General features: G+C 39.7%; 1 protein-coding gene across 1 annotated transcript; it reads right to left on the bottom strand.

Annotated features, from left to right (window-relative positions):
• Nucleotides 1–16,809: 16,809 nt before the first annotated feature.
• AVPR1A (arginine vasopressin receptor 1A) lies at nucleotides 16,810–20,471 on the bottom strand. Its single transcript, XM_077778813.1, has 2 exons — nucleotides 19,493–20,471; nucleotides 16,810–17,276 (listed from the first exon to the last, which is right to left on the bottom strand). The coding sequence occupies exons 1-2, from the start codon at nucleotides 20,469–20,471 to the stop codon at nucleotides 16,990–16,992; spliced, it is 1,266 nt and encodes a 421-aa protein (XP_077634939.1). The 3' UTR covers nucleotides 16,810–16,989.
• Between the last annotated feature and the right edge of the window lie 1,792 nt (nucleotides 20,472–22,263).

The following is a 22,263-nucleotide window of genomic DNA, read 5'->3' as shown; positions in this document are numbered from 1 at the left end:
TAAAAAATTTGTTATTTATAAGCTACTTAGTCTGTGCTAGTATTACAGCAGCCCAAACAGTCTAAGACACTGCTGAAAAGTAAAATTTCTTTTCCATGTTTGTAAGAGAGCTGTTTCTCCAAATAACACATGATCTGTACCTTTTAACCACACGACCAGATGAAGTCACAGGAAACAAGCACGGGCTTTCCAATCATGTCCAAGGTTCAACAGAATTTTGTCAAATGTACCTGGTGACTAAAGATCTAGCATGGAGAAGGTTTTTTTCACCTTTATCTGGACTACCTATTCTTTATCCCCTTTGCAACTTAAACATAGCCCAATGGAACATTTTAAATGTCTGTAGACCTGTATGTGTTTTGGCCTTAAGTGTGTTCTGAGCAGATCATTGCACTATATATGTGATGTTGCTTTTGTTTCTTACAAATAATCTTTGGCTTTATTTCTGTCTTCTTAGAGAGCATATTTCATGGCTACATAGAAAAGTTCCAGACATGAAAGTTAGAGATCATAATATGATTAAATATGTTTTATACCTTACTTTTGCTATTTTTTAAAAGAGTGCTAAGAGAAATTTTAAACCTACTGTGGTCAAATCTATTCATCTTTTACTTTATGGTTTTTCCCATAATATTTAAATAGTTTTAAAATTTTTAATTATTTCTGAGGTGGGGGGGGCAGAGAGAAAGGGAGACACAGAATATGAGTTGTTAAGCCTCTGAGACTTAAGACTTAAACCTCTGAGTTGTTAGCACAGAGCCCGATGTGGGACTCGAACCTGCGAACCGTGAGATGATGACCAGAGCTGAAACTGGACGTTTAACTGACTTAGACACCCAGGTGACCCTCATCATATTTTTAGAATTAAAAAATTCTCCTCACTCCAGATTTTGGTAAGGACTCAGATTTGTTACCTTCTACTATTTAACTCTTCAGCCTTTTCAAATTTAATACGGGAGTGTGGAATGAAGTGAGGAACTAAATAGATTTTTTTTTGTTCAGAACTGCTAAGCAATTGTATCAGCACTGCTTAATAGAATAATGGTTCCCTCCTTTATTAATTTGTCAGACCTCCTTTATCATGTAGAACTCATACAAAATGTGACAAAGAAGCTATTTCTAGAGAATCTATTCCGTTTCATCAATTTTTCTGTTTATGTCTGTGCCAGTGGCCTTGAAATACATGTCAGGATATGGGAGGTATCTTTGTTAATTTTTAAACCATAATGTAAGAAATGAAAGCATTATTGAAATAGAAATAGGAAAACGTGAAAATCGGTATTCTTCTTGACCCTTACTTTTCCACTTCTTCCATTCCCTAGCTGTGAGCACTGTTAACATTCTGGTGGGCCCGGGTCAACTCTCAAACATATCATCAGTAAGGCTCAGAAATATGATCAGTGATTTTTTTGCTGTTGTTGGAATTGTGTTAAAGCTATGTATGAAGAAAAATCAACATCTTCCATTGTCTTCCTATTCAAAAACATATTTTGTCTGTTCACTTAAGTTTTATTTTATATATCCCATTAAGTCTTTATGATTTTATATATTTTTCGATATTTTGTGTTGTTTCTAGATAGTTAATATTGTGAGGGGATTTATTTTCTCAGTATATTGTCTCTATGGTCACTGGTGGTATAAAAAATGCTCTTTGCTTCTGTCTAGTAGTCTTTCATTAGTTTCAGTAACTTTGCAATGAATTACATATACTATGTACTCACATCATAAGTGAATTTTGGTAACCCTATACCCTCTAAATCTGTACCTTTGTTTCTAGTTCATATTGCTTTTTGAAAACTTTTAGGAATGATATTAAATGTCAATGGTAATAATAGTAATTCTTAAAAAAATTTTTTTTTAATGTTTATTTGTTTTTGAGAGACAGAGAGAGACAGCATGTGAGTAGGGGAGGGGCGGAGAGAGAGGAAGACACAGAATCCAAAGCAGGCTCCAGGCTGTGAGCTGTCAGCACAGAGCCTGACGTGGGGCTCAAACCCATGAACCGTGAGATCATGACCTGAGCTGAAGTGGGTTGCTTAACTGACTGAGTCACCCAGGTGCCCCTAAAAAGATATTTTTATGTTTATTTATTTTTGAGAGGGAGAGAGAAAGTAGGGTGCAGAGAGGGAGTGAGACACAGAATCTGAAGCAGGCTCCAGGCTCTGCGCTGTCAGCACTCGAACCCCCAAACCACGAGATCATGACCTGAGCTGCAGTCGGCCACTTAACCAACTGAGCCATCCAGTCACCCCTCGCCTTCAACTTTAAATGGAATAAAACCCCAAGTCTGCCTAACATCCACTGCCCCCACCTCTGACATCAGCTCGTACTCCTCTCTACCTCACTCATCCCACTCCAGCCGTCTGCACCTCGATGATGGTGATTCTCCTGTGTGGACGACTTGGGTCTGTTGCTTTCTCTACCTGCATCATTCATCCTTCAGATGTCCTTAAGACTCCCTCACTGTCTTAAGGTCTTTCTACTTAAAATAACATCTTATTCAAGAGCTTTCCCACATCATGCTATATAAAATGGTCCCCGCAGTCTACTTGAGTTGTTCACTACCCATTATCTCTGTATCATTTTTCTTCATGGCACTTTTTTTCACTTGATACATGTCTTTTGCTTGTCTGGTTCACCAACATGCCTGTAGTGCCTAGAAAACTCTCCAAATATCTAGTAGTTGTTCAATGAATGTTTGTTGAGTGAATGGATGCTGTCATTATAGGAGGATAGTGTGTAATGCATTTGCAGTTAACAATATTTAAATCTGAAAAGGCATGGAAGGTTCTAATAGAGCTTCTGAGAACAGGGAGATTTCTTCAATAGAGTCTAATTTCTATTTAGAGATGTAACTCTATTCAGGGATTAGATTGATACGTAGGTGGAATGACTTCAGAAATACTCACAAATATAAGTTTATCTAGTCCACTGGGCCTTAGATATGTTTTATGGGGGGAAGACATCCATTTTATTTATAAGGATCAAAATTAATATGTAAACACTTCATTGGAAAGGCAAAATATATTGAGAAGTGATTAATTGCATAATTGTTTTTTGAGCACATTTTGGTAGAAGAGAGGGAAATGGCACAGAAGGAGAAGCTGGAGACACCAAAAGCAGACTGCCTATTCCTCTGAAACAGCACAACCTCACTGGTAAAATCTGGGAGAAGTCATATGGACCTGGTTTTAAATTCTTTCTCTGCATTTGGTGCCTCTATGAACTTGGCAAATTGCTCTGAATCTGTTTCCTAATTTAAATAATAAGCTCTATCAAGGTAATACTTAGGAGAGTGTCTATCAGATTTAGAAAATGAGCAATGACTGGTAGCCATTTAAAATTTTTCTTTAGGACTAGATTCTATTTCATAAAGATATTAGACTCTTATTAAGGAATGAATGCTGGGTGTCAATAATCAGAAAAAAACATTCCAAGTTTACTATGAAACAGGTGCTTAATGTAAGTAAAATGCCCTGGATGAGCACTGTGACTTTCTATATATCCTAAATGTTTTGTCGGACAAATGCTATGACTTCATTCAGATATATACCTTTAGCATAGTCTTTTTGAAACTCATTAAACATAGTACAGGGTCCAATTTGTGGACTAAGAAGTCTCTTTTTCCCTAGCTGGACTCTTCAATTCTACTTACTACAAGCCAGTGCTTGGAGGGGATCTTGGGGTCTTAGGTTATCTTCATGTAGGAAAAAAGCCTGCAAATTGTATATGTTATGGAGCCCAGGAACATGGTTCCCCAGATCCTGGCTCATGAACATGACTGTCCTTTTCTTCTTCAATGGAGTTCTTGTAAACAATTACCATATTCTGATTAAGTTCTGAGTTTGCAATCTTATTTTCTACATCATAGTGGCATAACACTGATTATTGAAATAAGTAAAATATTTGTATAACTATATTGGGAAGGTGGGAGAGGAAGGATGAATGGGAATGAGCTGAATTTCATGACAGGAACTCAATAAATGACTTAAATAAACCCACACATTTAAGAATAAGTATATTATTTAAAAGTATGGAGGTACTTACCTCTGGGAAAATGGATTATTTTTCATCATCTTTGTACCATCTGATTTTTAAAATTATATGCATGTTATTACATTGTTAAAATAGTAAAAAATTTAAATGGAAAAGAATAAACAGTATAGATATAGTAAAGATGGGCAATTATCAGATAGAACATGTTCAATGGGTCATTGATGCTACTATGATATGACTATGTCCAGATCCTTTGGGATGACATCTCAATCATCTTGCCTAATACTCAAGTGTCTCCTAGCAACAAGAGGTCTACAGGATTAGCGTTTAGGAGATAGACTATGATCACAGTGTAGTTAGGTAAGGAAAATCTTCTATCCTGGAGGACAGTGTTCTTATTTTATCAGGAGCATGGGGTCCCATCTTTTCCTTTTTTTTTTTTTAAGATTTTATTTTATTTTTAGACAGAGAGAGAGAGAGAGAGAGCATGAGCACTTGAGCAGGGGAGACAGGCAGGGGGTGGAGAGATGGGGGGGGATCTTAAGCAGGCTCCACGTTCAGTGCAGAGCTTGGGGCTCAATCCCATGACCCTGGAATCATGACCTGAGCTGAAATCAAGAGTTGGATGCTCAACCAACTGAGACACCCAAGTGCCCCTAAAGCTTATATTTTTTAAGTAAACTCTATACCCAACATGGAGCTTGAACCCACGACCCTGAGATTAAGAGTCACTTGCTCCTCTTAGTAAGCCAGCCAGAAGCCCAGAATCCTCTTTTTTTTTAATTTTTAATGTTTTTTTTTAATTTTATTTTTGAGAGAGAGAGAGAGGCAGAGTGCAAGCAGGGGAGGGGTATATAGAGAGGGAGACACAGAATCTGAAGTAGGCTCCAGACTCAGCTGTCAGCACACAGCCTGACACAGGGCTTGAACTAACGGACTATGAGAACATGACCTGAGCTAAAGTTGGACACTCAACTGACTGAGCCACCCAGGTACCCCCCCTTTTATTTTTTAAGGTTACTTTTACTCTAGCCTTGGAGATCCCAGGTCCATTCTCTTTTTCTGCATTTTCAATCTAGAATCTGGCAGCTACAAATAGAAATCCCTAGGGCAACATGCTCATGCAAGAAGCAGGGTAAGGAACCTCAGAAACTACTTCCTATGAGACCAGACTGGACAATTTGATTTTACCTTACCATTTCAGGGGCTACATAGTTAAGATGGGGGACTGACCTGGGATGAAACCTGGAAAATGGATAGACTTTTCATTGCATTACAGAAAGAAGCCCAAAGCACCCTAAGGCTTTGCTACTCAAAGTGTGGCACACAGACCAGCAGTCTTGCCATCACTGGGGAGATGTTGGAAATCTAGAATCTTACAATCAGTCCTAGTGAGTCAGAATCTGCTGAATCCATCCACATTCAAGGAAGATCCCTGTGTTTTTTGCACATTGAAGTTTGAGAAGCCTGCTCTGAGGAACAAGGAAGCAGACACAGGTGGGCAGAGGGGCTGATGAGAGTTTTGTGAACCAGTGTTAAAAGGTCCAGCTGGACGGAGGAACAAGGGGGAGAAGAANGGTCCAGCTGGAAGGAGTTGATCCCTCGGTGCAGGTGGATTGCCTAAGAGTACAAGGCAGACTGTATTACAGGGCAAACAGGCCAGCATAATGTGGTGACATCAAAGTCTGAGGCCAGGAACTGGGAAGGAGAAAGAATTTTCAGTTTAAGAAATGAAATATTCTAGTTTAGAGACTTGTCTTTGGTTTTTTTAAGTTTGTTTATTTCGAGAGAGACAGAGACAGTGTGAGTGGTGGAGGGGCAGAGAGAGAGGGAGACCAAGAATCCCAAGCAGGCTCCACACCATAGGTACAGCCCAATGTGGGGCTAGAACTCATGAAACCATGAGATCATGATCTGAGCCAAAACCAAGAGTTAGATGCTTAACTGACTGAACCACCCAGGCACCCTTAGAGACTTGTCTTAAGCTCCAACACCCTGCCCCCAATTCAACATAAATCTAGACAGGCAAATGGGAAAGTCTTCTGCAGGATGCCTGGAAATAGGGACCCTTTCTGAGGTCAAAGATGTTACAGCTGATGGGAAGTCATTTCCCTCCCTTTTCCTGAAATGTTCAGAGATAATATTTTCTATGTTTGAATAAGAGAGAAAAATAACACCCAATTAAACCTAAAATATTCGGAGAAAAAATTCATAAAACCTAATGATTCATTTACCAATAGAAACAGTGATCTGCTCATACACTTACAATTTCTGCAGAGAAATTCTTTAATAAATTTGAAATGATAAAGGCTAATTTTCATACTTCTGTTTCTTAATGAAGCTATATAAATCATATTAATTAGCATTTTATCTTCAAGAGATTCTGACCTTTTAATATCTCTTGGAATGTCAGTGCAGGTCTTGAAATCACAGCTTCATCCTCCCATTACACAAACAGAAGAGCCAGTGAATGCTTTGGGGACAAATTAACTCTGACATACTTAGCCCATGTTTGACACCAAACAATACCTCACTCACTCAAAACATTCATTCCCATACTATGTACGTAGACATCTATTGACTATGTATTAATGATTTTTCCTTATATATTAAAGATTAAAGATGCCTTTCTTTATTGAAGAGTTTATATATTTACTTAAGGAAATTACCAGTTTTTCTTAGTCAAGTAAGCCATTTTTTAAAAAAAAAACCTCAGAGGTTTATTTTTATACTCATCTAAACTGTAACCAGCTTTTTGAGATTCCTTCAGAATATTTACCTGATAAATTGTAACTTAAAATAGAAATGGAGTGGGGGGAGAAAGACATTTAGGCATATTTTTAAAAACTTGCAAAAAGGGGCACCTGGGTGGCTGTCAATTAAGCATCTGACTTCAGCTCAGGTCATGATCTCATGGTTAGTGAGTTTGAGCCCCGCATCGGGCTCCATGCTGATAGCTCAGAACCTAAAGCCTGCTTTGGATTCTGTGTCTCCCTCTCTCTCTGCCCCTTCCCTACTCATGCTCTGTCTTCCTCTGTCTCTCAAAAATAAACACTGAAAAAAAACTTGCAAAAGGCAGATTTTCCTCTTCTATCTTTGTCATTAGAGTCCCTGTTTCCTTCCAAGAATCGTAACCATTTATCTGCGCTGTTTTGGATCAGGGGTGGGCAGATCATCTGGATGCAGTGGTAAATGTTGTTTCTACAAGATGAAGCAATTGAAAGATAATTAACAGTTGAAATCTCCTCAAAATATTAATATTTTATGTTTTCTTTTTTAAATTGGAGTTGGATAAGAATCTTATCTGAGCTCTTTGTTATCTACAAATACGTTCTTTGGATTTTCTAAAGGCTCTCTCTGTTTACAGGCTATTCTTTCGCTTTCCAGGTCTCCTTAAAAGTAAACCTTTTTTGTATGTTCTGCTATTCAGATCACTCATCAATGAGCAACAGGGTCTGAGGAGCAAGATGCATTACTTACATTCAGATCTAGAAGAGCTTTGTTCCTTTGAACAATTTGGTGCTAGTGCTTAAAAGTTGAGCCAAGCTAAAAGTAGAAACTGGCAAATGGATGATGCTGTAAGGCTGGGGTAAGGAGGAGGGAAAAGAGAAAGACCAGAGGGTATACAAGCCTCTAACAGAGATTTTGACAAATGTCTGGGCTCATATGAAAGGCTAATTGTGGCAAGATTTTGTTTTGTTTTCATTTGTTTTGTTTCATTTGTTTTAAAATATCTTTTTTTAATTTCATGTGATACTGTTTTACAATAAAGCAATAATTAGGTAAGCTGGAGCAATGATCTAGGCTAGGACATTTAGAACACAGTGGATGTTAAAATATAACACACAAAACTCTAAAGACAACAAAAAGGTCAGGGGTTTCCAGGGTTTGGAGGGGGAGGTGGGATGAATAGGCAGAGCACAGAGGGTTTTTAGAGCAGTGAAACTACTCTGTATGATACTATAATAATGGATATGTGTAATTTTAGATTTGTACAAAGCCACAGAATTTACACTAAGAGTAAACCCTGATGTAAAGAGTGGACTCTGCGTGATAATGATGTGTCAACATAGGTTCATTAATTGTAACAAATGTACCACTTTGCTGAGGAATGTTGATAATGGGAAGGCTGTGAATGTGTGGTGAGAGGGGAATATGGAAAACCTCTGCATCTTCCATTCAATTTTTGCTGTCAATGTAAAACTGCTCAAAAAATAAAGTCTATTAACTATACATAATATATATTATGTATATATTATATATACATTATAAACATATATAATATATATAATATAAACTTATTTAATGTTATAAACATAGTCTACTAACTATACATAATATATTATATATAATACATATATAAAACATAGTCAATTAACTATGCATATTATATGGATTATATATATAATTAACTATACATATTATATTATATATACAGTATAAACTTTTTGTGTAGTATATATAATATAAACATTATTTAATGTTATAAACATTAAATATAATTTTTAATATGTTATGTATACAATATAAACATTAGCTGGTGCAGTTGCTTATTGCTCGACTGCTATGGAAAGAAATGTTACAGAATTTGCACACGAACAAAAAAACTACATGAAATAATCAAGAAGAGACAGAAAAACCAATCATCTGGATTGGCCTCCCTCTAAGAATATTAGGAGATGAGTGTCTGATACAGTATTTTGAGATGACCCTGTTAACTATGCACCTATGGGACTGGAGGGCAATTCAACATGAAGAAATAGCAGTTGTACAAAAGTAACACAAATGCATAAGGAAGGGCAAAGTCTGGATTATTTAAGCACCCTGTATATGTTTCACAACTAGTGTAAAAGAAGTGAAGGGAAAAGAAGTTATTTTAGAAACTTAGTACAGTTTGAGCCCTTTGATCTAGGAAAAACAACATTTCGTGAGGAATGAGAATGGCTCTTTTGCTTGAGAAAACACCTTAAAGACAATGCACAGTCTTAAAAGGCATAATCTAAGTAAGAGGGCTTTAGACAAATAAATCTAAATAGTTCTATAAACTAAACTGGAGAAATTGTTAATTTCTGGCAGTTGGAGAAACAGAGTCCTGGGGTCTTGGTAGAGAGAGGAGGTTTGAGCAAGATGGCGGCTAGCAATGTCCTAAAGGAGAGAATGATTAGAGACTAATCCTCCTTCGATGGGATGGTCATTGACCTTTAGAATGGTGAATATGAACCACTGTCTCTTCTGAGGTATAATCTGAGTCCCATTGTGACCCCCATCCTTCAGGGGAACCCCATCATGTAAGGCAGCTAAGTGCTTATACAGAAGGTGTTGGAAGAAAAGTGGTGAGGGGAATGATTAAGGAGGACGTGGTCATGAGAAGTAAAGTAATGAGCTGTAAACTGAGAGTTCAATAAAAGCAGAAATTCACAGTAGTCCTCGGGATTCCACTTAGATCTGGAGCAAGGCACAGACTTTGCACAATGTATGAGATAAGGCCAAAACATTTTATTTGAATATTAAAGGTAAGGGTAAGCACAGAGAGTTAAAAGTTTGAGGCATCCATACAGGCAGTGGATACTTAGGTAACACAAATTTGTGGAGTGCAGTTATAGCGAAAACATGGATGCTTTGGTAAACTATGGAAGCTGGGGTTTGGGCAGAGGAACAAATATAGAATTTGACTTAAGTTCTGCTGAATTCCTATAGGGTGATGTAGTTTCTAACCTAGGGACAAGTTCCCATTACTGTGGTAGTGGCAAAGCCTTTCTATTAATATCATTTTAATTTTTGGTTTGAATCTGTACATTCATTTGTTTGCAACCAACATGGTATTACTTAGGCTCTCCAGATTCATTAAAGTTATTCCCAAGATCATTCAGCTATTGGTGGTAGAAAAACTGAGGCTTCTGATTCCCTGGCATAGTACTATTTTCCCAATACAAGACTCTTGTAATCAAAACTTTTCACTCTTAAATACAATTTTTAACATATGGATTACTATATATACAATGTGGATTGCATTTATGTGTACTTATTATATACAAATATATATATTTAGAATATCTACATTAATTATATTAGGTAAGTAGCTGCTATAGGAAGCACCTATTATATGAGGATGCAAAGATGAAGAGGGCATACCTCCTATTTTTAGGTATAATATGATCATTATGGAGAAGACAGACTAGTAAACTAACATGGGAAATCGTTTTGTATGTGCCATAGTGAAGGTGTATGGAGGGCACTTGGAAAGTATTAGAAACACAACTCTGGAGATTAAGAAGAGATAAAGATAGAGAACAAATGAATTAATTAAAATTTTTATACTGGCACATTTCTTTATGAATCTCTTCTGGTATACAATCAAGCTATTATTTCAGATTCACCTGATTCACAGGAACCTGTAGAAATTTGCTTTGGTAGAAATCCTGTTTATTCTTAAGAATTTATAAGCCTTTTAAAATAACAGTATTTAGAGACTTCAAATTCCCTTTCTTCCATTCTGGGCATTCACTGCTTCTAGGGTTTAAGCCAAACCCAAAATAAGCCCTTTAGTCTATGCTATTAGGGTTTAACTTGTAAAAAAAAAAAATGTGACAGCATAAGCTGAAAGTATGATTTGTATGTATGAACCCACAGGGTAAAGAATTCCAATTTTAAAGACTTTTAAATGGGAAGAGTCTTGATCTTTGGGCCAAGAAGTCAGTCTTCCCAACTTCTGGAAACCCTAATAGACAAAGATGAGATTTTCAACCTGAGAAGACACACAGGACCTCAGCTAATTGGATTATTTTTGTTGTCAATACAGACTACAATAAAAATTACTTGCTTTCATGCTTATAGCATACTGAAATGGCTGTTACAAAGTTTTATTTGCTCTTGCTATAGTCATATAATATATGCTATAGTCAAATAATATAATCACGAACATTTTTGTGTTCAAATATAAATCTATCAAAAGCTACCAGCTATAAACCAGATCTTGTTTCTTTTTATCAAAATTAGCATAATTGACTTGAAATATATTTTGTTATTAAACTAGATTATGAGAGAAGTATTTCAAATAAAGTTGGCATTTTTATTTATAGAATCAAGCCAATACACAGTAAAATTTGGAAATAAATATGCCAGTTATATTTCAATATAATATGACAAGCCATCTTGTCTGTTAGATACAGCCACAAACATCGTCAAAACCAGAATCATAAAATTACCTCAAGAAAACACATTAAAATCCTTCTACATAGCATAACAAGCTAGGGGATATAAAACAAATGAAAAAACAGTTCCCAAAATGCGAATACTAAATATCCAACATTAGTTCTTAGTAAATTTGTCATAATAATGAGCTATAGCATTATAGAATACATAAAGTCAGAATTCCCATGAAATAAAGATAACTACTTTCATGTGTGAAAATGCTAATTATTTCATATTAATGATTCTTAATTACTCTGATACTACTAACAAATTTATTCTCAGATTTGGAACACAAAAATATTTAATTCACTACCTCACATTTTGTTTTTATTTAGAATACAAATCAATGTAAAAAGATGTAATATAAATATATATAAAATGAAAAAGAATGGCATTTAACTTTTAGCCTTAAGATACATTTTTATGTTGACATACTTAGGTCATATATATTTTTTCATTTATGATAATTTAATGCACTTAAAAATTGAGTTAGAATAATAATCTTAAAATGCCTATATGTGTGGTGGAATCATGCAATTTGAGTGATTCAACCTATTTAGTCTGTCTTGATCTCAGGGTTGTGAGTTCAAGCCCTGTGTTGAACAACATTTTTACAAATTCATTCTCTAATATTTATTGTTCTGTGTTACTCATGATTCCAAGTGTTGGCATTGGCACTGAATGGTACTAAAAGGGCCACAGGGAGGTAGATACAGTGGCTGTTTCTGCACCTGCCAGATGACTCTGCCCTGGGCTTACTCTAAATACAGCTATTGCCTCCAGTATGAAAATCCTTTAAGGGTCCAGTTTACCTGGGTTTTAAAGGAGCCGAATCTCTGATATTTGAGATGAAGGATTAGGCTCAATCTCCCTAGATGGTTCTAATCATGCCTTAGTGGTAGAGTCAAACCCTAAACTATAATTTAAGGCTTGGCGTACCAATTGCATTACAATAATAATATGGGTCTTAGAGTTTAAAAAACTTTAATCTTTAACCTAATTGGATTACTTTCCTTGTGTAATAATAGATTAAAGTTATGTTTGATTTCCATTCTAGGAACTATAATAAGTTTAGGAGGGTATTGAATGTTATTAAGTTTACTTGACGTTTTTTTTCTTTAAAAACAACATCCTTGCCTCATTTATGGTGTAAGACTACTTGGATGATGATGGAAGTTCTGTGTGTAGGGCGAATGTATAAGTAACTGAAGAATTTCACTAATTTCCTTCACAGTTATTTTTACACTTTAAAAATACTGTCCCAAATTAACCTATTAATTACTTAATGCACACTCTACAATGTTCCTTATTCAGGACGCCTGGCTGGCTCAGTCATTTGAGCACCCAGCTTTTGATTTCGGCTCAGGTCGTGATCCCAGGGTTTTGGGATCAAACCCCACTTTGGGATCTGCACTGAGCATGGAACCTGCTTAGGATCCTCTCTGTCTGTCTGTCTGTCTCTCTCTCCCTCTCTCTCTCCCTTGGCTCCTCTCCCTCACAAAAAAGTAAAATGTTTCTTTTTCATCAACAATTAATGTTCATCAAATGCCATCACCAGTTTCTCTGTACCAGTGGATGCTTTATTAATTACATTCCCTGTACCCACACAGATACATTAAAATTATATACTAACACGATGTTCCCACAGATAACTATGCAAAATAAAATAGGGTGATATAACACATTTATCTTTGATTGCAAGCCTTCACTGGCATAATATCTCAGGTCTTCTCAGCCAAGAGAAGGTCCTAGCATACTCTTCTTCTTTACCACCTACAGTTTCCTTTCTTCTTCTTCTTTTTTTTTTTAAACTGTTTATTTATTTTTGAGAGAGAGACACACAGAGAGCATGAGCAGGGGAGTGGCAGAGAGAGAGGGAGACACAAAATTTGAAGCAGACTCCAGGCTCTGAGCTGTCAGCACTGAGCCTGATGAGGAACTCGAACTCCTGGATTGTGAGATCATGACTTTAGCCAAAGTCAGACTCTTAACAGACTGAGTCACCCAGGAGCCCCATCTTTTCTTCTAAAATAGACAGGAAGGACTTTTCCAATTTGGAGTATTGTTTTGGGTCATATGCCTATGGTACATAACATTGGGTACATAACATTAAGGAAGTTTACCAACTAGTTAAGCTTCTCAGCCTAAATCACAGAGAATAATACCATATATTTCCCTAGTACAGAAGTAGCGCTCAGGATCGTCTGCTGTTTCCCCTATCCTTTTGTATTATCTTGTCTCCTGATGCATTTAAAATGAGAGAATAGGGGCGCCTGGGTGGCTCAGTCGGTTAAGCCGTCCAACTTCAACTCAGGTCATGATCTCGCAGTTTGTGGGTTCGAGCCCCATATCAGTCTCATGCTGACAACTCAAAGACTGGAGCCTGCTTCAGAATCTGTGTCTCCCTCTCTCTATATCCCTCCCCCCACTCACATTCTGTCTGTCTGTCTCTTTCTCTCTCAAAAATAAACATTAAAAAAATTTTTTTTAATGAGAGAACACAGCTGGATAGGTTGATATACAACTTATTTGGGAGATGCTCCTAGATAGAGGATTCAACCCAAATTGTTTTACCTGGAGGTACACACATTTTGAAACAATCTGTACAAAAACCATGAGGCTATTATTTTGGAATTGGATGGACTCATCTTTGTACCAACCCAAAGGGCATTAGTTTTGAATTGTCGAAGAGAAGTTGTCACAGGAGCTGACAGCCTCACGGGGAACAGGGATACTGAGATGCTATTATGACTCAAATGATGTGAAATTGATTAATTTAATTGTTGGCTCATATTGTGCCATCCAATGCCCTTTAAAGAGACATATTTCTGATTTTTAAAAAGCAGTATTCTAAAACCCAATGGCTTCATTTCTATAAAACATAAAAAGTTCTATAAAGTTTTTTGCAGGCATATCAATCCAGGGAATAGCGGGCCTGAGAATTTAGAAAGGCAAGAGAATGAAGAGGAGTGAACTTGAAGCTTCCAGATTCTCACAGTGCCATCTAGTCCTCAGTTTCTTATCTACAGAGTTAAAAAAAATAAAAATTAAAATTAAATTAAATTTAAAAACCAACAATAATGCTATTAAAATAGCTATTAATTCCTCTTAGGGGTGCAAAATATTTATGATATATCCTCAAATCATTGTATGATCTCTCAAAAGGAGAAGGAGCCAGACAAAATAGCTTGGGAAAAAAACACTGGGTTCCATTAATGAAAAATGCAGTAACAGCAGTCAGGTAGTGCTGTAATTTATCTCTGTTTAGAAAGAAAATAAATTGATGCTCTTGGCAGTCTTTCATTTACCCGCACTTATTTATTTCATATTTTTTTAATGTTTATTTTTGAAAGAGAGAGAGAGACAGAGAGAGACAGAGTGCAAGCAGGGCAGGGGCAGAGAGAGAGAGAGAGAGAAGGAGACACAGAATCCAAAGTAGGCTCCAGGGTCTCAGCACAGAACACCAATGCAAGGCTCAAATTCATAAACCATGAGATCATGACCTCAGCCAAAGTCTGATGCTTAACCGACTGAGCCACCCAGGTGCCCCATGATTTATGTGCATTTAAAGGCAAGCAAGTTTTATCTTTGAATTGGAAAACTTTGGTTAGGCAGGGGTCAGGCTTAGTGGCTGCCGGCAATGCTTTCCAATGATTCAGCAGAGCTATATTTAAATTCTAGGATTTTATATCCCAGACATGAAACCAATAAATTCTGCTTAATGGAAAGTAAACAGGAAAAAGCTGTTTGATTCTGAAGACCCTAAGACTATAGTAAAAGCAACTGGCACTTGACAGTTCAGGAAGATCTTTTCACACCTTTGAGTTAATTTTGTCCTCACAACAACCCTGTGAGATGTTATCAACCTCACGGTACAGCCAAGGAGATAGAAGGTTTTATGTGTGCTTAAGCAAGTTGCCAAAGTCATGCATTTAATAACAAAGGAAACCATACTAGGTGTAGAGCAAATTTTTTCCCCCATCTCTACCCTCATTCCACCCAACCGTGCCTCTCTACTATATGTAACTGTGAGATGATTGGAAGACTGGAAGGGAAGACCAAATAATTTTTAATTAAACACGAAGGGACATTCTATATCTTGAGTTACTCTTGAGGACTCTTATTTATAAATTAAAAAAAAAAATTTAATGTTTATGTTTGAGAGAGACAGAGTGTGGGAGGTGTAGAGAGAAATGGAGACAAAGAATCCAAAGCAGACTCCAGGCTCTGAGCTGTCAGCACAGAGCCCAACACTGGTCTCAAACCCACGGACTGTGAGATTATGACCTGAGCCGAAGTTGGATGCTTAACCGACTGAGCCACCCAGCCTCCGCAGGAGACTCTTATTTATAAATCTGGACACCCCAGACATGAAGTAATAATCATGTTAATATCCACCACAGCACAGGATACCTTTTAACACTGGTCAAAATATATTTACAGTGTTCTAGAAAAAGCCTACATAGTACCTTGGGCAATCATTTCTACTCTTCTAATGAAACTGGATATTCTTTATACAAATTTTTTTTTAAATATTTTTATTTATTTCTAGGAGAGAGAGAGAGAGAGAGAGACAGCGTGAGCAGGGGAGGGTCAGAGAGAGAGGGAGACACAGACTGTGAAGCAGGCTCCAGGCTCTGAGCTGGCAGTCAGCACAGAGCCTGATGCGGGGCTCGAAACCACAAACCCCGAGATCATGACCTAAGCGAAAGCCGGAAGCTTAACCGACTAAGCCACCCAGGCGCCCCTCTTTATACAAATTTGAATTTAAAATGGCCTCGCAGTGGGAGGTAAAAGATTTTATTAGCCATTTGACAATATTTGCTCTAACCTTCAGCATCTTAATAAAGTATACTTTCCACAACAGGTAAAACACGAGGAGCCTAAAACAAGGAGGGAACTGCCAGTCCTAAAGTACCATTTTGAAATTTAGCATTTAAAAGAACTTTTCTCTTTCTGCTCTGAACCAAGCACCCCTGCTCCATATGCCCCAAGCACTCATGCCTGTCCAAGGCACCATCCCATCTCCAGGCCACTGTTTGAGGCTGTATTTTTCTTTTCTTTGCTTTGCTTTGCTTTTTTTAATGTTTATTTTTGAAATAGAGACAAAGAGAGAATGTAGAGGAGGGGCAGAGAGAAAGGGAGACATAGAATCTGAAGCAGGCTCCAGGCTCTGAGCTGTCAGTACAGAGCAAGACGTGGGGTTCGAACTCTCGAACTGCGAGATTATGACCTGAACCGAAGTCAGATGCTTAATCAACTGAGCCATGCAGGTGCGCCTGGGGCTGCGTTTTCTCATGTATAAACTGATTTTTATTGGATGGAAAAAACGTCTCTGAAGGTTCTTCTAATTCCTTTCAAACACTAAGGCCTATGATGAGCTCACTTTGTTTAGAAATAATGCCCCTACATTGTATGACTTCTAAACCAGTCAAGCCATAGTTCTGTCCATAATAAAAAGAAAAGAAATGAAAGGAAACCAACAACAGAATGTAAAGCGAGGGTGGTTTTGTTTTTTCCTTTAGAACTATAACTTCTATTATATTTATGAAAATTAGGCCTGCAAATTTTAGTGTAGCATTTTTTTATTTTTGAGAATTTTAATTTTTTATTAACGTTCCATATAAAAGAGTTCATAACTTCTGGTCATAGCAATGAGAAAATGCAACTAGAAACAGTCTTGTACTCAACAAACTGATTGACACTTATATCTTAAAAGTTCATTTGTTCTCATGATTTCTATCTGGATTCAGCCAGTGGACCTAAAGTCCGTTACAAGAGTCAGGCTGCATGAATGTGGGCTCAGGTTGAAACTGGAATGAATTTGGCAGACTTGGAAGATTTAGGTGAGTCCTTCCATGTACCCATACTGTTTGTCGGGCTCCGGTTGTTAGTATAGGAAGTCTGTCTTCTGCTCATACTGTCAGAATCTTCTTTGTTGAATGTTTGCTTCATGTTTTGGCAGCATGGGAAGCTGTGGACACAGTCTTGCAGGAGATGGCCACTAAAAAACATGTATATCCAGGGATTACAGCAGCTATTCAAGGAAGCCAGTAATGCAGTGATGGTGATGGCTGGGTTTTCTGATTCTGTACAAAAAATGTAAGGGGAGATTATTTAAATAGTCAAAGTCACTGAGCACTGGGTAAACTCATTTTTCTACTGATTCTTAAAAGTAAGGAAAAGTCATGGGTTAATATAGAAAATGAAGTATGTTGTTTATTAATTAGGGAAATGGTGTCTGGAAACTGCTTGGTGTTGAAATATTTTCATAAGCAAAATGCACTGACGTTCATTCAAATATCTTAAACCACTTAAAAACATCTCAGTAGAATGAGTGGGACTTTTAAGAAGTTAAGAATGTGAAATAATTTATTTTTAAAAAATTTTGTGTTCTTTATACTAGCATCAGTATGTGCTAACAGACACAGCACTTACAGAATGGCTGCAATTTTAATGAAATTTGAAGTCTATAGCCACATATATAAAATTGGATTCATCTTAACAACTAAGGCAAAAGTATGGCATATGGACAATGTTAAGTAGTTCTAAATTTTTAAGTATTAAACACATTTTGTAGTAAGAAAACTATACATAAGGGAACAGTAGTAATCGGTCCCTGAAGGATGCATTATTTGGTTGTTTCTGGAGTTATTTCCTGTGGGTTTTGCTGTTGTTGTTAACTTTCTATAGTTTCTTTGATTTTAAAAGAAAACCATCTTTGTGGTTTGGACAATTAAATTATATTAAGAACAGCTGAATTAGGAAATTCCAACAAGTTTTTGAAATATTTTATGCTAATTTGCACTGGTATACGACATAAATATTATGATCTTTCACAGAACTATGACACTGATAACATACCTTTTCGAAGGTTAAGAATAATCAGCAAGCACTAACTTTTTCTTGATTATTAAATATAAACGTGGGTCTTTTCACTGTTGTTATGCTGAAATAAATTACAGGTTATTTAATCATACTTTGTGCTAAGATTCTACTCCTAAAGGTGATCATGATCCATGGTTAAAGACTGTATTCAAAAAGAATGAAAATCATCAGCATACCTATGCACAGGTAGAGAAGTTTTTAGAAAGTATGTCTAAATTCTGACATAATTTAGCAATAATTAGACTGAATTTGTTATTTGGCAATAATTACGAGGCTGCTGAGATCAAGCAAGACCGGAAATGGTAAACCAGAAATATAGCATTTACATTGTATTATTTATTATCAGTGATATGATAGCCATGCAGGTATTTTTACTTGTTTGAATTAAATTCACTCGTAAATGTTTTATCTGCATATATAACTTCCAAACCAAATCACATAGACTCCCTACCACAATCTCAAATAACAAAAGGAGATAGTTCTTCCCAGATACCTATGTCCCAACTATAGCTGATGTTGGTAACATTTCTGTAATATATTTTATTTGAAAAGCTGTTTTTTTCCCTCACTAAAAGGAAATGACTTTTCTCAAGAACCAATATTAACTAATGTGGTTTTTTTTGGAGTGGGGTGGGGTTCTTTTGAAGTTAGTTTCCTTAGTTTGTGGAAGAATTAGAATCAAACTAGTAGGTGTAGAGAATATTCTCCATAAACCTTTGCAAGGGTTCTCTGGGGGAGGCATACAGCTGTGTGGTTAAGTTAATGCTGAAAGACGAATTAATTAGTTTAAAAAATTTAGAGTTTATCAACAACCTTGCCTTAAAATACCAGAAAAAAGGTGTTAGAGTAATTTTTAGAAAAAAATTAAAAGATGATAAGAAATGGAACACTAAATGCTAATTAGAATTATTGACTTCTAAGAATCTTCAGGAAAAAACACATCAGTTTATCTTTGCCCTTGGGGCATTTCTACAAAATTTTTGTATTAATTGTGATACTTTTCACAAACTAGTAAAAAGCAGTGGTTACAGTAGATATTTCTGTGATATTTCTGTGAGTCTAATAGACTTAAAGGCAGGGTATTAGTGCAGTGGTTAGTGATCTGGCAAAAAGTCATTATCACGTTTTGTAGTTGCCTGGTTAACTCTAGGGCACAGTTTCTTGATTTGTCGTAGGATCACTGCAGGCTACAAATGCACATTCCTGGGCCCCATTCCACAGCTACTGAATTAAAATGTCGGTGGTTGGAAACCCCCCAGAAACCTGCCGTTTTGGTAATTTCACCCAAAGCTAGGCACGCAGAAGTTTAAAAACTACTGCCCCAGAGGATATTATGAAATGTACCCCCCCACACACACAACCCCCACCACACACACAGCCGAATTCCTGCACTTTCCTCCTTTTTCCTGACACCTACCGATCCAAACAAACTTCTCATCCCAGACAGACCACATCTGGAGGATGAAGAAGGGAGCCCAGCAAACGATGTAAACTGTCACGATCACAAAAGTCATCTTCACTGTGCGGATCTTGGCGCGGGAAATAGTCTTCACGCTGCTGATACACGGTGTGAGCAGGAACCCCTTATGCAAAGCGCCACTCGCGCCCTCGGCGCCCTTTCCGGGGATCAAAGCCGCCTTTCCGCGGACGTTGCTCCAAATGTGGTAGCAGATGAAGCCATAGCAGGTACCCAGGATGACCACGGGCGCCACGAAGATACCACCCGTCATCCAGGTCACATAGGCGCGGGGACCCCAGGGCTGGATGAAGGTGGCCCAGCAGTCCTTGGCCTTAGTGACGTTGTTCACTTCGACCATGGAGAAGACGAAGTACTGCGGTGTGCTCAGCACGAAGCTCAGCACCCAGGCAGCAGCGATCATGAGGCGCGAACGGCGCGTCGGCTGCTGCAGCGTCTTCAGAGGGTGGCACACCGCAATGTAACGGTCGGCGGTCATGACCACCAGCATGTAGGGCGACACGAACATGCCGAACACCTGCAGATGCTTCACTACGCGGCACAGCCCGTCGGGCCCGCGGAAACGGTAGGTGATGTCCCAGCACATCTGCGGCAGCATCTGGAAGAAAGCGACGGCCAGGTCGGCCAGACTGAGGTGGCGGATGAAGAGGTGCATGCGGGACGTCTTGCGAGGCGTGCGGTGCAGCGCCACCAACACACTGCTGTTACCCAGCACGGCTACCACGAAAGTCACAGCCAGCACGGCGATCTCCAGCTTGGCCAGCTCCTCGTTGCGCGCGTCCGCCTGGGGGCTGCCGCCTTCCCCGAGCGCCTCCGCTTCCCCGCTGCCGTTGACACCACCGGCTGACAGGGGCCAGCCCTGGCTGGAGTTGTCCGCGGGCCCCGCGGCGGGGGCTCCGGAGGAACGCATGCCGTCCATGCAGCGCCTCTGCGGCCTCCACGGAGGCCAGCTGTCTTCCCGCCTCCGCTGGCGAGGGCTGCTTTCCCGTCGCGCGCTCTCCTCCGCGCGCGCTGGGACCCGCTCGCTGGGCTCCGCGCGCTGGGCTCCGCGCGCTGGGCTCCGCTCGCTGGGCTCCGCGCTGGGCTCCGCGCGCTGCGCCCCTCTCGCTGCGCCCCGCGTCCCTCTTGCGGGAGTCTGCAGGCACTGCGTCCCACCGCCACCCGAGCTGCTCTCGCTCCCGCTGCCGCCCTCTTTCCTGGCTCGGCTCTTTTTCAGCTCGAAAGACGCTGGGGGGGTGCGCTCCGAGTCTCTGAGAGCACTGCACTCCAAACTCAGTTATTTATGCGGAGTTTGTTTCCCTGGAAAGCGCTCGCTCTGGTCCCAGTGGTTGGAGACTGCCCGGTGTCTACTCTGTCCGCTCTCTCCTCCCACTACCCCCAGGGGGTTCTTTCTTTCTTTCTTTCTTTTTTTTCCTCTCCTTTCTCTGTCGGTGATTTGTTCTCTTTGCATCACTGCTGCAGGGGTGGGGCCGGGAGACAAGTCGATTCCTCCGCTCAACGGGCGGGATGGGGGCGCTTTCCCGCTCTTCTCTGACAAAAACTTGAGGAACTATACGTGCTATGCCTTTTCTGGGCTTACCGCCGGTTCCTCAAGCCTCCCCCCTCCCCGCCCTCCCCTCAATAGCCACCGTAACTCTGCATTTGACTTCAACAGAGGTGGTGGATTCGGTAAAACCGGCGCTCACGCTCCGGGCGCCTGAACTAGGATCGGCTACCCCATCGGCTCCGGCCCGATTTCTCCCTCTGCAGTTAACCAGCCCGCTCCCCGGCTCGTCTGACTCCCAGGACGAGCTGGCTCCGAGAATTTGGCCTCTCCGCGCCCGGCTCCCTGCCCTGCCCCGCCCCCGGGAAGGTAACCACGGCGTGACTTAAAAAGCGCTCTCTTCCCAGTAACCTACCTGCTATTTGTTACCCGGCGCACGTTTGAACCCTGGAGGGACGCGCTCGCCGACCCCCTGCAGCCCCCGGGGCAGCCGTGGGCGTGTCTACCGCAGGAAAACCACCGTCTCCTGGTCGGGGTGGGCGCCTAGAGAATTTCTCTGAACTAGATTCCTGGGGTTTCCTCCGGGGAAAGCCTGCTTCCCACACAGGGGATGGGCGGAAACCGGGCCCCAGGAGTCCGTGGGGACTTCGTCCGGTTACTGCTGAACGGGGGGGGACATCTCTTTGGATGGACACGGAGCAGCTGTCTGAAGAGCGGCCACCCAGGCAGTGCCGTCCCGGGCCTGGGAGCGAAAAGTCGCCAGGTTCGTGCGCGCGCTCGGGAGTTAGAAAGACGCAAGCTCCGGTCAGGAAAGAGGCGCTCTCTCGGCAGCGAGACCACCTACCTATTAACTAGTAACTCTGGACAGCTAGAGCCAGGCTGCTGGTCCAGAGCAAAGGCAGAAAAGCTCTACTTGAGCTCTGCGTTGGGACTCTGGTGAAGAGACGCTTGGAACCACAGCGAGGGGGAGCTGTTTTCAGGCTATTTCATGGAAGAAAAAAACCAAACGCTTGATAAGGTTATCCGCTTTGCAGATGCACGAATATGACTTTTTGGCCAGAAAATTTGTGTTTTGCGAACGCGGTATAAATTTATCTTGGAAACAATAAACGTGAAATGGAGGCAAAGAAACCAAAGGATTTTCCGAGGTGCAGTTCTGACTGATAATTCCACGTTGCTTTCCAGCTTATGCATGTTGAGTCCCAAAGTTGTCGCATTAAGAGAGCTG

Source organism: Crocuta crocuta, unplaced genomic scaffold, assembly GCF_008692635.1.
Source record: "Crocuta crocuta isolate KB4526 unplaced genomic scaffold, BGI_CrCroc_1.0 scaffold791, whole genome shotgun sequence".
NCBI classification, from domain to species: Eukaryota; Metazoa; Chordata; class Mammalia; order Carnivora; family Hyaenidae; genus Crocuta; species Crocuta crocuta.
This window is presented reverse-complemented; position numbering and strand designations above follow the sequence as displayed.